At 33.5% G+C, this 14,932-nt stretch overlaps 1 protein-coding gene across 6 annotated transcripts in view; it reads left to right on the forward strand.

Annotated features, from left to right (window-relative positions):
* The window catches only part of CTNNA2 (catenin alpha 2), a 988,991-nt gene that overhangs the window by 948,257 nt on the left and 25,802 nt on the right, over positions 1-14,932 (forward strand). For 3 of the 6 annotated variants that reach the window (XM_006905230.2, XM_025049498.1, XM_025049506.1), the window contains 2 exons: positions 27-161; positions 12,245-12,388. The exons of 1 other annotated variant lie outside the window; for it this stretch is intronic. In XM_006905230.2, coding sequence (XP_006905292.1) covers positions 27-161; positions 12,245-12,388 — 279 coding nt within the window. The remainder of the gene's footprint in view (positions 1-26; positions 162-12,244; positions 12,389-14,932) is intronic. 2 more of the 6 variants (XM_006905231.1, XM_025049514.1) reach the window with 1 other exon arrangement.

Raw genomic sequence — 14,932 nt, forward strand, 5'->3', positions numbered from 1 at the left:
ACCACTTTTTTAAAAATGTTTTATAGTGTCCTGATTCAGCATGTAAACAGGATTTATTAGCCTACCTTCAACGAATTGCCTTGTATTGCCATCAACTTAATATCTGCAGCAAGGTGAAGGCAGAAGTACAGAATCTGGGAGGAGAACTCATTGTGTCAGGGGTAAGCTGGGACTTGGGCTTCACGATTTAAGTTCCCACTGTTGTACTTCCAAGGGAAGAATTCTTGGCAACAGTACTGTTAAAAACACCGAACTACAGTGATTCATAGGGAGGTATTTTTAAAATAAATGTTATCACCATTATTCCAGACCTTACAATAACTCACAAAGAGCAATTTGATTTTCCAATTACCCCATGTTTATACTAACCTTGTAAAATCTCCATTCTTCACAAGGAAACTAATTGCATAGTCTGGAAACTCATTGCTAAGCCATGACCATTATAATTATTTGGGGCTTTTGTATGTTTACTCATTGTGAGTCTACTCCCCTTTGTTAGCCTTAGTAATTTTCATTCTCTGTTCAGGAGCCAGCCTCTCTATGTGTGGATTGTGTTCACATGTTAGAGATGACAAAACAATAGGAATTCATTCATCAGGTTCCAATGCATACTAGGTTATCAGTAACCACTAAGAGCCAAAAAATGTTTGAATTTAATACAGTTTGATGTGCTGTTGCCAAAAACTAACATAGTTGTCAAACACTAACAATTATATATTCTTTGCTCAATTCCTCCAGTGTTTCCCTTCTCATGAAAATATAAGTATCTGGTTCATTTCATTATATGCAAAGAAATAAGTAGTTCAATGAATAGAAGGATCATGATTTCTTGGCAAGATTTCCAAATGTATGTGTTGAGGTTCTTCATCTTGGCTTCTTCTCCTCCTTCAGTCTCTTTCTTTTAACACAAGGCGCCATCTATTGTAAACTATTTGCAAATTCAGAAGTGTGGCTCTGCCACCTTTAGTTCTTTTCCCAGTCAGCCATGATGCTGCCATTTTAAGTGTGGCGTTACAAGGAACAAACATTATCAGCATAGTAAATGCCTTGTGAAAATTAGACTGGTCACAAAGCTCATTTCTTCCCCAAGCCATTTTCATAAATTCATCAATTTGAGCATTTTGATAAAAATGTGTGTAAAAATCATTCTTGAATCCTTCAGTTTCTATACTGTTTAACTTGCAGAAAATGTAGCTGGGAAAAGAGCTGATCTGGTTTGCATGGAGATGCCATCTGGAAAGCCTGGTCCATGCAGTCCCACCTAAGCCCAATAAATTGGCTATTTTGTGCCTCTTTCCAAAGCATAGTCACCTCTTTGCATTTCCAAAATGATCCTGCTTCAACATTCTTCAACAACAAGTGTAATCTGTCTTGCAATGTGTCCTTTCTGCCAAGTTGGTAATTAATTACCAAGATTCTCTCTGCCAAGAAGTGATCGAAACATTGCATCTCCCTTGCTTCCTTTCTTATCTTCAGCCTCGATGGTATAGTTTCCCATACCATTCAGCTTTCATGTTCATCTGTATATAGCACCTGTGGAACTGAGTGCTTTTTGTTTAGCTTGCCTCGTGTGCATTCATTTGTTACTTTCCAAATCTTATTATTTATATAGATGCGCAAAGCATCTTTGTGGATCTCAGACTCCACAACCTCATCTAGACAACAGTTTACTGGCAGAGTTGCTCTCCATCCTCCTCTCAGTGCCCATTGCTCATCACTGCTCCAGAACTTCATTTCCATCGTCTTTTCCTCATTTAGATGTAGTCCAAACCATCACTGGCTTTTATCGCTTGCACTGTTGGCATTTGCAGAGGTGTTTGAGATTGAGAACACCATCAAGAAGCCTGTTTCCTTCTTTGAGTCTTACTGACAAAGAGCATAAATCCTCGCATGGGAGAAGGCTTCTTTTAGAGGAATGTTATACAACTTTATAATTATTCTGAGTCAAATGCATTACAAAGGTTTGCTATATATTACTCAGTTATGGGCCTGCTCTTGGCCTCCTCATGATTTTTTTCAAGCTTGATTGCTGTTTGGTGCCATACCTGCATCTGTAGTCTGCTGTCTTTACCACTTCTGCCTCCACCTATTCTTCATCTTCCTTCACTGATGGATAATGGAGAAAAAAGTCAATATGTTTGCTTTGCAAAATAGCCACAATTGACTGCCTTTAAAGTTCTGAAAGAGTCAAGCATGTGAGACCCCATACACGCAAATTTTCAATGATTTTGCCAAGAAAGTGCACCCATACTTTGGGCCCCATTTATTTTGTTGTCTCACTTGACAAAGTTGCTATATTTTTAAAGAAAAGCAACTACAGTATAATGCATAATCAAAAAAATGAGAAATACTTGAATCTTCCTTTCCTTTTTCCTGTGTATTTTTGTACATGGGATTCAAAGCTGTGGCTTCTTATCTGAAAATATATGAAAGCCTCCAGGAAGATATACTTGTTCGAAGTCAAAGTTTCTACTAAAACAAAAGAGATTTCTATGGATTGTTTTCATTTTACCAAGAAAAATGATGTCGATTTCAAAACCCAGAGCCATGTTTTTATAGTCTTGTGCTGGCATGATGAATATATGTTAAAAATGTACATGTGCACAATTATATACCATGTCAGCATGTGTATGTTTTATGTGATTCTAGAAATTGGAAAAGGCCTCTTGTGTTGTGTCTGCCTTTCCTGGAGAGGTGGCACAGGAAAACTCAACAGGTCATGGGGGACAATGCAGGCAAATGCTCTTCATGAGTGATGTTCGGGAACTAAAGAAATAAAGCAATTCAGGATGTATGTGGACATATGTTCATTCACACAACTACTGTCTAAGCACCACCACTATTTTTCTGGCTGGCAATCAATTCTTTAAAGTTATTGGTTTAAACCTTTCTTGACAGCCAAAAGGTGCCATTCTTATTAAATTTCAAAATAGATGCATTTGGGAGCCAGTTCAGTTCAACTGGGTTGCTAAGGGGGTAATGGAAAAGAGAACAAAAAATTTTAAAACTAATACAGTGATAGAAATGTTAAAGTGAAAGTAAAGGAAATTAAAGCACAGAAGATTAAACAGCCTCTTGGTTTATAAACCAGCTTTGTTTGCTTAGTTTAGTGTTTGCTTATTAAACCTCTTAGCCAGTTTACATGCACTTTGGAAAAAGAAATGAAGAAGAGAAGGAAGGAGGGAAGGATAGGAGGAAGAAGTGTGACGGAAGGGAGAAAACAGGAAATAGAAATTTAACCATAGTATATCATAAATTTGTTTAGTGCAGATAATATCCATTAAATTTGACAGCATTATATTTATCATGAGAGAAAAGTTGAGGCAAAACTTTTAATATATGTAAATATATTTTGAATATAAATAAGTTCCAGTGTCATGATATGGAAATTACCTATATATTTGATTATCATGTTTTTAATTAATTTCTGTTCATTGATTTTCAGAGAATTTAATGGTTTCTTTTAAATATAAAAATGAAGAAGTGCACATGGCTCGAGAGAAATAAAACCCATTCTAAAACCTTTCGTTATCTTTAGCTACCCCCCAAATTATACTTTATGAATTATGAAAGAGATTGGAAACATTAATGAAGGATTTTAGAATATAAAATGCTGAACATCAAGCATCCTAATAAAACTGAAAATTTCCACCTTTTTTTTAAAGTTCAAATTCAACAGAAGCCCCATGATAACACTGAAGACAGAACACAGCACTAATTCTACACTAGACAGGAATTTAATGTTTAGGTCAGAGATAGAGGGATGCTGATATAACTTAGAGCTGACTCCACAAGAAACTGCTACAAATTTAATAGATTTTGTTGCATATACACATCTTTTTTTACACTAACAAAATAAACAGTTTGGTGGTGAGGAATGTTAGTTCCCTAAGTCCTCAAACTGATTGAAGGGAGCCCTAACCTATTCCTTCGGTATTGAATGACTTGCCCTAATGTACACTTTTGTTCTTTTCCATTTAAGTCCTTCCTTTCCAAATGTGAATCCCTCTCAAATGAGTTAGAGAAGTTTGACAAGATGAGGAAATACAATTTGTGACACTAGTAAGATTTGAATTGATAAAGAGAAAATTGGAGAATAAGAGGTAAATTACAGTCATTCTTATTGCCTATGTGTCTCCTCATTAAAAAATGAGCACAAATTAAAATTGACATGAATGATCATGGCGATAAAAACATTTATAATAATACTGAAACTGATAATATTCAAATCAATGTTACATGACATTGGCATATAATAAAAGGTATGTATGTGGATCTGCACACATTTTCACACAACAGGTACACATGATTTGCTATCTACTCCCTTAACCCCAAATAAGCAATAATGAAGAACCTAACAAATGGTTGACAACTGTGATATATCTGATCCAATATAATTTAGGAAAAAGGAAATGTGAGATTTATTTGTACAATGCCATATATAATATATACTTATATATTCTCTCTATATATGCATATATGTAAAAATGGTGATTTGTTGAGATGAAAATTGCATTTTATTTGAAAATTTCTGTTTTCCTTTTATTAAAAAAGAAGTAGTGTTTTGTAATGGGATAAAACAGTTGTTGAAACAAGCAATGTAACTAGTTTTGTAGACCTGTACTTTAAGCAACACATTTTCAAGAAAATATATATATATATATATATCTTCTGATTCTGTCCATTGTCAATTTTTGATTATTTCCACTGGTCAAAGTGTAGTAGTAATGGGGAAAAAATCTAAATTGCTAGCTATTTTAGTTTGGATTTGGAATGCATTTCTGTGCTTCATTTGAACAAAAGGGTATGTGTTTAGCAGATTTACAGCAGTTCCAAAGAATTTTATCAAGACTATTCAGAGGGTAGGCCATTAAGTATTTGAGTTAAAGGACTTTTCCTCATCTAGGGAGAGTAGGAGAATCTAGATCTAAAGAGAGTAAGATTAAAACAAACTTCAGATGACAAATCTGGATAGAGGGATAGTAGAGATACTCTTCAACAGTAAGAAAATTAAATAGGTATTTAACATTTGTAGAGTAGCAGTAATTCTTTGCATAAATATTGCTAGTAAGATGGGTTGTTGAAAAATTCAATCTTTCTTCTAAAAGTCTACCCCCAATATGTTACCACAGTAAAACTATAACCATTTAAATTCTGATTCTTGCATTAAATCTTTTAGTCACATTTGCATCAGTATACATGTCATTGATTTTTACACAATCCAAATTATGCAAAACTTCAGAGAAAATAACTTTAAGTGCATTTTTGGTGCACATTCATTTTCCTAGTGTTATAAAAGTGACACTTAAACTCAAGGCATTATTTTGGAAGGCATGGGAAATAGAAATTTTTATAAGAAAAGTAAAAATCTCTTTGGGTGTCAGTCATCATAGGAAACTTGTGTCTGTCTGTTGCACCACACCTGTATAAGTATCTCCCTGAATTCACATAGTCTTGTGCAAAGGAGGATGGTATACTGCTCTGTTATAAGAACTGGCTTTTCAGTTACATACTCTATGATGGTGACCCTAAACTTACTAATATAATCAATTCTATTTATTGGGAAAAAATTAGTTATTCAGTGATGGAATTAAACCAGTTGGTTATCTTACTGAATCCTTTTATGAATAGAAAAATACTTCATATTCTAATGTTCTCATTCTAAAATAAGAAAACAGACCCTACTTTGGCAGAACTAGGACATGAACCAAACAAATCTTTTTACCTTAACTGAAGACATGGATTTACCTAATGTGGATCTATTCAGTGGACTGGTTTGATTTCATCACCTGAACTTGTGGGCTGAGGAGTTTTTATTTTAGATTGAGGGCATGATTACTTGAGAGTAGAAAAGGTTAGTGACTTTAAGGAGAGACATTTCTGCCTCAGATATTTCTTCCTCAGAAATGTCAATGCTATTACCTATCATTCAGTCAATGAATTTTCATTCCTTTGGGTTTTAAAAGATTTTTCAAGTTTCGAAAGCCTCTAATTAAAAAAGGCAAATAATTCATACCTTAATCTATTAGCAATTATAGCCTTAGATTTCAGTTAATATTCTGAGGATTATTTAGCAGCCAATTAATGATAATATTTTGTGAAAACTTAGAAATTAAACACATGGGAGATACCTAGTTGAGGGGCAATGATTGCATATATCTTTTAATATATAAAACACAGGCAAACCTATTTAAGAAGTACTGGTTTATAACATTTTCCCATGAGACAGTATTCTAATTTTGAGATATTGTCTATTTGTGATAATTGTCTAATTTTATTCTAAGATGTTTATTAATGTTTTAAATAATTAATATCTGTAGTGGTATCTTAGGAGCTACTTCCTCCTATTTTTTTTACTAGTTTTGGATATGTGAGAGCAAATCCAGATATACCTGTTCCCATCAATTGAACCAGATAATTATGGGAATCCAAAGTATTGAGTGAATGCCTTTGTTTAAAAACAGTATCTGTAATTCAGTCCCTGCTTTCTGGTTTTCCAGTTTACACTCAGATTAGTCAGCTCTAGTCTAGAAATACAAAGTTTTGAATTGGTTATCTAAATCCATTGTGACTTTTTTTTCTTACTTCTACTTGGACATATCTCAAAAATTATTGAAAGAAGTCGAAGAAAAGTTAACAGATGAACAAGTTGTTATAAAAAATAATTTAAAAGAAAAGATGAACATTAAAACCATATACTAAATATTATGTGGGGATTTTGCTGTTGGTTTTGTACATTTTTGCATTACCTCAGATGTCTAAAGATAAAGGAAATAAAGAAACTCCATAGCGCAACTGAGAGGATTTTTTCTGTACAGGATTTTATAAAATTCTGACAATATTTTTCTAGAAAAAGATCAGTGTATCCATTTTTTGCTTCTAATTTCTAATGACAGACTAACAATCAGAACTTCAAAGAGTTGTATTTATTTCTTGTTCACATAAGGATGTTTTCTGATTTGTTGAACATTTCTGTTGTGTTTCAGCTGTGTAAAAGGCATAGTGCTAAATATTGGTTGGGTGAAAACATTCAAAGTCCTTATCTCTAATAGCAAATAATTTCCCTGAAAAGAATAAATTTTTCTGTCAATTGTGTTATTATTAGATTGTGTAGTCTATTGTTTTTGTTTTTGTTTTTGTTTTTTTTCATTTAGTTTTTTACCTTACTGTTCAGTATTCTTAGCTAGATATCAGGGTGTCTGTTGATAGCTAACTCTGTGTATTCATTGTTTCTTGGTTAACTATATTCTAGAAATGAAAGTGTGTTTAACTTACTATTGTCTACATTCTGCCCCTACAGATTATTTTGTCAAATGCTTTCTCCAGCTTCATTTAAATGATTTATAAAATATGGCTTTGATCACAGCCTTTAGGAAAGAAATATGTGTCATGTTATGGCCCATGTATCTTACAAATAGGAATGACTTCTGGATGGGCCATGTGGAGTTTTCCTAGTTCAGATTTCTTTTTCTGCCTCAGAACACATTGTCTTAATCTATTTTGAACAGTCATTTTCCTTCTGGACAATAAATACATTTCAAATATTTTATACTAATCCTATTTTCTTGAAGGCAAGCTTTAATTTAGACTTTAATCTTTTCTTTCATCATCAGTAATATATCTTATTTGCTTTTCTCTGAAAACCTTCATCTGTACAGATGCTTTGCTGATAATGAACTTGACTTCCTGCAACTCTGGCTAGATGTTCTATCAAATCCATACAACTTGTCTCTTGACCTCTTTCATCCATTTCCGTTTGCAAATGTATTTTGCAACTGAGAGACAATATCGGTTTATAACATTTTCCCATGAGACAGTATTCTAATTTTGAGATATTGTCTATTTGTGATAATTGTCTAATTTTATTCTAAGATGTTTATTAATGTTTTAAATAATTAATATCTGTAGTGGTATCTTAGGAGCTACTTCCTCCTATTTTTTTTTACTAGTTTTGGATATGTGAGAGCAAATCCAGATATACCTGTTCCCATCAATTGAACCAGATAATTATGGGAATCCAAAGTATTGAGTGAATGCCTTTGTTTAAAAACAGTATCTGTAATTCAGTCCCTGCTTTCTGGTTTTCCAGTTTACACTCAGATTAGTCAGCTCTAGTCTAGAAATACAAAGTTTTGAATTGGTTATCTAAATCCATTGTGACTTTTTTTTCTTACTTCTACTTGGACATATCTCAAAAATTATTGAAAGAAGTCGAAGAAAAGTTAACAGATGAACAAGTTGTTATAAAAAATAATTTAAAAGAAAAGATGAACATTAAAACCATATACTAAATATTATGTGGGGATTTTGCTGTTGGTTTTGTACATTTTTGCATTACCTCAGATGTCTAAAGATAAAGGAAATAAAGAAACTCCATAGCGCAACTGAGAGGATTTTTTCTGTACAGGATTTTATAAAATTCTGACAATATTTTTCTAGAAAAAGATCAGTGTATCCATTTTTTGCTTCTAATTTCTAATGACAGACTAACAATCAGAACTTCAAAGAGTTGTATTTATTTCTTGTTCACATAAGGATGTTTTCTGATTTGTTGAACATTTCTGTTGTGTTTCAGCTGTGTAAAAGGCATAGTGCTAAATATTGGTTGGGTGAAAACATTCAAAGTCCTTATCTCTAATAGCAAATAATTTCCCTGAAAAGAATAAATTTTTCTGTCAATTGTGTTATTATTAGATTGTGTAGTCTATTGTTTTTGTTTTTGTTTTTGTTTTTTTTCATTTAGTTTTTTACCTTACTGTTCAGTATTCTTAGCTAGATATCAGGGTGTCTGTTGATAGCTAACTCTGTGTATTCATTGTTTCTTGGTTAACTATATTCTAGAAATGAAAGTGTGTTTAACTTACTATTGTCTACATTCTGCCCCTACAGATTATTTTGTCAAATGCTTTCTCCAGCTTCATTTAAATGATTTATAAAATATGGCTTTGATCACAGCCTTTAGGAAAGAAATATGTGTCATGTTATGGCCCATGTATCTTACAAATAGGAATGACTTCTGGATGGGCCATGTGGAGTTTTCCTAGTTCAGATTTCTTTTTCTGCCTCAGAACACATTGTCTTAATCTATTTTGAACAGTCATTTTCCTTCTGGACAATAAATACATTTCAAATATTTTATACTAATCCTATTTTCTTGAAGGCAAGCTTTAATTTAGACTTTAATCTTTTCTTTCATCATCAGTAATATATCTTATTTGCTTTTCTCTGAAAACCTTCATCTGTACAGATGCTTTGCTGATAATGAACTTGACTTCCTGCAACTCTGGCTAGATGTTCTATCAAATCCATACAACTTGTCTCTTGACCTCTTTCATCCATTTCCGTTTGCAAATGTATTTTGCAACTGAGAGACAATATCATGGAGAAGTTCATCAGTATCATCGCCTAAGAACCATGTACTCTTTTAAGCCTAGGGTCTGTATGTGAGACCCAAGCTAAAACAAACTCAAAATATAATCTTTTTATCTAAGAATTTCTGATTCAAATCTGTGACTATCAAAATCTAGTTCTCTCTTGCTGAGGTATTTCTCTTCAATAACAACATTATGGCCAAATTGCATGCCAACTTCCTGATTATGTCTTCCATGATTAATTACTTTGTAAATACATCTGCGGGTTATTCTTTTTGGCATGTGCAAATTATTCCACCTGACTTTTCTCAACTATTTTTCACTAAGAAGTTATATAAAAACTTGTTTTTCAACAAACAAAAATTTGAACCCAATCCAACATCTCTCTGGTCAGAGTAAAATTATAATCATGACTTCAGTAAGGGGTCTCTTGACTGAAATCTTGCAATCACTTCATATCTTGTCTTGAAGGGCTAATCAATCAATTTATGAGATGTCATAAAAAGTATGCATCAAGTCCATAATTGTAGTAAGACTTAGCTTTCATAAGCAATGTCAAGAGGCTATATCCTAAGAAGAATTGGAAATTATCTGATCCTGGCATTGCATTCTCTGCTAAGTAAAGTTTTGTTATTTCAACTAATATAACTAAAGACATTATCACAATCAATCATACTAAAAAGTCAGCACAGTTCATCACTCTGCATCCTTTTGATGCAGCCTAGTTTTGCATTGGGTTCCTGAAGTCATGGTCCATTTCTAAATAAACAACAGATAATAAGAAACAATAGATTATAATCTATTTCCAGTTTGTTTATTTCAATATTTAAAACGTGTTTAACTCCATTTTTATTCTAATATCTTAACATAGGGAGAAATGTACTTTCTTTGTTGAGTAGTAAAAATATTAAGGTATTGGAAGAATGGGCAATTGCATCATTTTTCTTAAAATAATTACCTTTGAAGTTTGTATAAAAGATATTATGACACAAATAAGTTTCTAATACATAATAATCCTTTTGAAACTGAGAAATAATGGTAAATGAGTTCTCTGCAATGGCAAAATCAGGAAATGCCTAATTTCTAAAATCAAATGGGATTATTATAAAGCATAAAAAAGCAAGGATAAGCCAACTAGTCAATGACCCAATATGTAAAAATTGGAAGACAGTAGGACTTTATAGGGCCATTAATTGGGAAATCTTATGCAAAAAAATAAAATATAGAATTCGAAATTAAAAGAATTATTGAAAATGGAAATTAGATTAAAAATATACAGAGAGTATTGCTTCCTCTAATAAGTACAGAAAAAGTCAAATATAGGAAAAATTTGTTATTATCTGCCAGATATTTTTTCTCTTTTGTTATCTTTAATTCTCTTAGGACATTCTTTAAATGTCTTTAACATTTATTTTGAAGTAAAAGATAAGAGTAATGTTGCCAAATCTGTAATTAGTTTAAATTTAGTAGCTTCTGTGTTTCAAAATACTCCCTAATCTGCCAATTTGGCTTAATTTTACATTTTGATTACCTCACTTATATATTTAGTGAGCTAAGAATGATAGAACTAGAAATAGAATTATATTGGCTTAAAACATAAGAAAATAATTCCAAATTGGGAATTTTGTTTATCTGCATATAGCAACAGACTTTGAGGTTTACCCATTTACTATGCCATGAATTACAAGCTATTATTTTGAATCTTTGCTTTTACAAAAATATATTCTGCTGAAAGCGAAATCTGGCTTGCATGCAGATGCTCTCAGGATCTGCCTGATCTTCAGTATCATCTCTTCCTTTTGTTTTGTCATAATACCCACTTGACAGCTTTGAGTAGTTCATAATTTTAAACTCCTGAATCTCCATTTGAAAAAAGATCTTAGTTCTCTCCATATTATTTTCCCATCTTAGCTGAGTTCCAAAAAATAAAAAATAAAAAAAAATAAGGAGTTGGATATTAAACAAAGCTATGACTATATGACTATAGCAAAATCGAATGTAACAAAAAATGTTTGGTCACTTAGCATCACTGCATTACTTAAATTTGACCTCTGACAGTGGCAGTGTAGGGAGGGGTCCGTATGATTATAGAAATCATGCTACTTGATTTTTCTCCAGTTTTAACGGTGGGCTCTAATTACACCTTTTAGATTTATATTTGGTATACATGGAAAAACTTAGTCAAGACTGTCAGTAATATTTTATATCAAAGATAACATTTTAAGAGGTAGAAATTCTAAAGGTAGAAATAGGTATTGGTTATTGGCTTATCTTTTAAATTGCGCTTGTCACACAATCCAAGGAAGAGTAAAGAGTTGCAGTGCTAGCAACAGTGGATACGTTAGTCATTCAGTGATTCCAATGAAAGAGGTAAGTATCCCTTTAGTCTCATGACTGACTGGATGTGCAGAGATCCAAGGGCTTGACAGAGGTCACCCAGCAGGGCAATGGAACTTCTAAGAAGGACATCTGAGATTCCCCATGCACCGTTCCAGGCTTTAAGAGCTTCAGCCCTTGCTTTCTCTCTTGGTGATCTTTAATGCTTTAAATAGGGGATTCCTCCCCTTTGAACCCACTACAGTTGTCCCCTACAATGCCTGAAAAGGCAGGGTGCTTCTTCATCCTCCTTCTCTCAGATGGTCTATGTACCTGTTCAAGAGAGCCAATGAGGAATCCTAATGGCCGGGCTGCTTAATATCACAGAGGCCCACCTATCTCTTTCAGCACCTAATTCCTTCATATGCCTCTTTCTCACAGTTACCAACTCCCTCTTCCACCTCCCTAATCCCTTCCCAATAGGGTACGGTTTTTTTTTTTTTTTTTTCTCTTGCTCTCTCTCTCACTTTCTCTTTTCTGTATCTCTCGGAAATCAGACAGGAGTTCAGAGCACTTTCACTACCTTTTATGAGGTAGATTGTGATGTCATAGATGGGGGCAGGGCTAGTCAACTTTCTACCCACCTCCCAACCTGTGCTGAGGGAGCTCCGATCGGGAGTGGAAGCGGTGATTCCTCCATGGTGAGTAACTTTGCTTTCTAACCTAATCTGTCTCACTGTAAACATTACTTTTGAAAGCAGGGGGATGGGGTTTCAAGGAAGTAAAGCTGTGATAACTCAAGCCCTCTTTACCTACTATTAACCAACTTTGGACAAAGGATCTACTTATTTTATTCTTTATATGAATTAAGAATTCCACAGCACAGAAACATTCTTCAAGTGTGATCTAAACTTGAGAAGTGAAAATGGTATTTTCATTTCTCTGTTTCTCAGTCTTTATTCCCATTGGGACTGAAAGTCATTGCATATGTGGAATGAATCCATTCTGTAGTCTTTCAGTGAGCTTCTCTAAGGAAGGCTAGTTAGGAGAATGTGTTCTTCTTCATTTGAAAGATTTCAGGATCACAGAATATCCTTTATTGATGTTTGTCCAGAGAATTGGTCTGCTTTTCTAAAATTATGGGGTAAAACTGAAAACACTGATACATAAGAATTATCAACAATTTTGGTTTTAATGTAAACAAATGAAAACTTCTTAATGAAAGACTAAGATACTTTTTTTAATGAAAGAATCACCATTCTTGCAAGATTAAGGTTACAGCCATTTCAAGGTGTTGCAACCAAATTTGCTACCTTTTTTGTTGTTACATTTCAGGACACTGATCATTGGTGCTGTTTTATATATAGGATTTCTTGGTAGTTAAGAGCTATGAAAAGTTGCTGTTTTTTGTTCATTTGGGTTTCTACTATTACTGATTAATTCCTTTATATGCCTTAGTATTTAGAAAGAAAAGATCTACTGGAGTGAGCATTTTTCTCCACCTTCCATTTTCTCTCCTAGGTGTCTATTAAAACTGTCAAGTGTCAGCTTTTATATAAAAGGGCAAAGAAAGTTCATATAGGTTAAATTTTTAAGGATATTGGGTATCAGGCTGGATGTTTTTAAAAGGATTTGGCCATTAGAATGGGAGGCCTTGTTACTTTCTTTGAGGGTGAGATAAAAGCATCCTGGTATGGATTATGGGTATTATGAAATATGAAGGTATTGTTTATTTTTTCAAAGTATACATGCATCCATAGTTCATTGGCTGGGTATGGATATTGGTGTTAGAGAATTGGGGGCAGTTTAAAAGGAGTTCTTTTGTGGAGATCTTCTTCCCCTGGCCCCCAATTTATGCACTTTTGCAGCTAAAAAGCAGTCATCCAAGAATGGATTAGAGCTGATACTGCTCTTTTTGTTACCTGGGGTGGAGTCACATGGCAACTTCTGAAGGTATTTTCCCACCTAAGCTTTCTAATTTAAAAAAAAAAAAAGTGACTGTAATAGTAGCGATTTCAGACCCAATAAGGAAAAATGGAGCCATAACTGGCCAACAGGAAGATTTAGGTGAAAGTTACCTACAGTCAACTTAATATTGCAATGTGAGCAACAGCGCCAAAGTCATACAAGTTGGATGATCTCTCTCAAGTCTTTGGCCTACCTTCCATTAAAAATGCTAGAACCTACCTGTAACCTTCCCTTCAGTGCGAGAAAGATCTGATGTCTAATCATAGCTCAAGTTTTTAATGTCTTTTATCAACCCTCATACAGCTGCCAGGTAAGAAATACTTATATTTTACAAACACTTGGAATACAATCATCCTTAAATTTTGTGAGTTAAGAACAGTTGTGTTGTGCACTTGTGCAAATCCAGAGAGTCTATCATGGAATGCATTGTGCATGCACCTGTTTTTCCTCATGTGCATGTTTCATTTATAGTGGTGTTGTGTTTTCTTTAATCCATTTTGTATGTATTAAAGTTATAATTTAAAAATAGATATACAGATTGTGCTCTAAACAAAACAGTAAAGTGTAACAAATTGCACTAATTTGGGGTCTGAACACTGGTCCTATTTCTGTCACTGAGTAATTAAGTAACAAAGTAAATTACTTAGATATTTCGAGCCTCTTTTCTCATCTATAAAATGATAATAGATGATCTAACGAGTATATCCTTAGGTATCCCTGCTCTACAATTCTATGGTTTTATAATATGTTTTTGAAGAAATAGTTTATGAGAAAAAGATTGGATAGTTGATGAGACATAGTTTTTATATGGGGCTTACAGTTATTCAAACCAGAAAGAGGATGTGATTCCATAGTGTAGTGGTTAGCATGTCTGCTTTACACGTAGAAGTTCCTGGGTTCACACCCCAGTGAAGCCATGGTCCGTAGTGTACGGCCATGCCACCCTGAACAAGCGTGATGTCTGATCTCAGAAGCTAAGCAGGGTCAGGCCTGGTTAGTACTTGAATGAGAGACCACCTAGGAAGACCAGGTGCTGTAGGCATAAAGAATAATAATAATAATAAACCAGAAAGAAAATATAAGTTCAAACTAAATTTTAAAATGTACTCTCTATCTGTTGTAGTGTTATTTGGTTAATAATATAAGTGGGTTATATTTTTTTAAATAGACAGTATCAAGCTCATGATAGCTGTGTTGATTGGAAGACGGATTTGTTTTTTAACTGTATAATTTTGTTACTCTGATTTTTGAGGTTTAAAAAAATTCTTATCTACTAG

Source organism: Pteropus alecto, unplaced genomic scaffold, assembly GCF_000325575.1.
Source record: "Pteropus alecto unplaced genomic scaffold, ASM32557v1 scaffold100, whole genome shotgun sequence".
In the NCBI taxonomy this organism is placed as follows: Eukaryota; Metazoa; Chordata; class Mammalia; order Chiroptera; family Pteropodidae; genus Pteropus; species Pteropus alecto.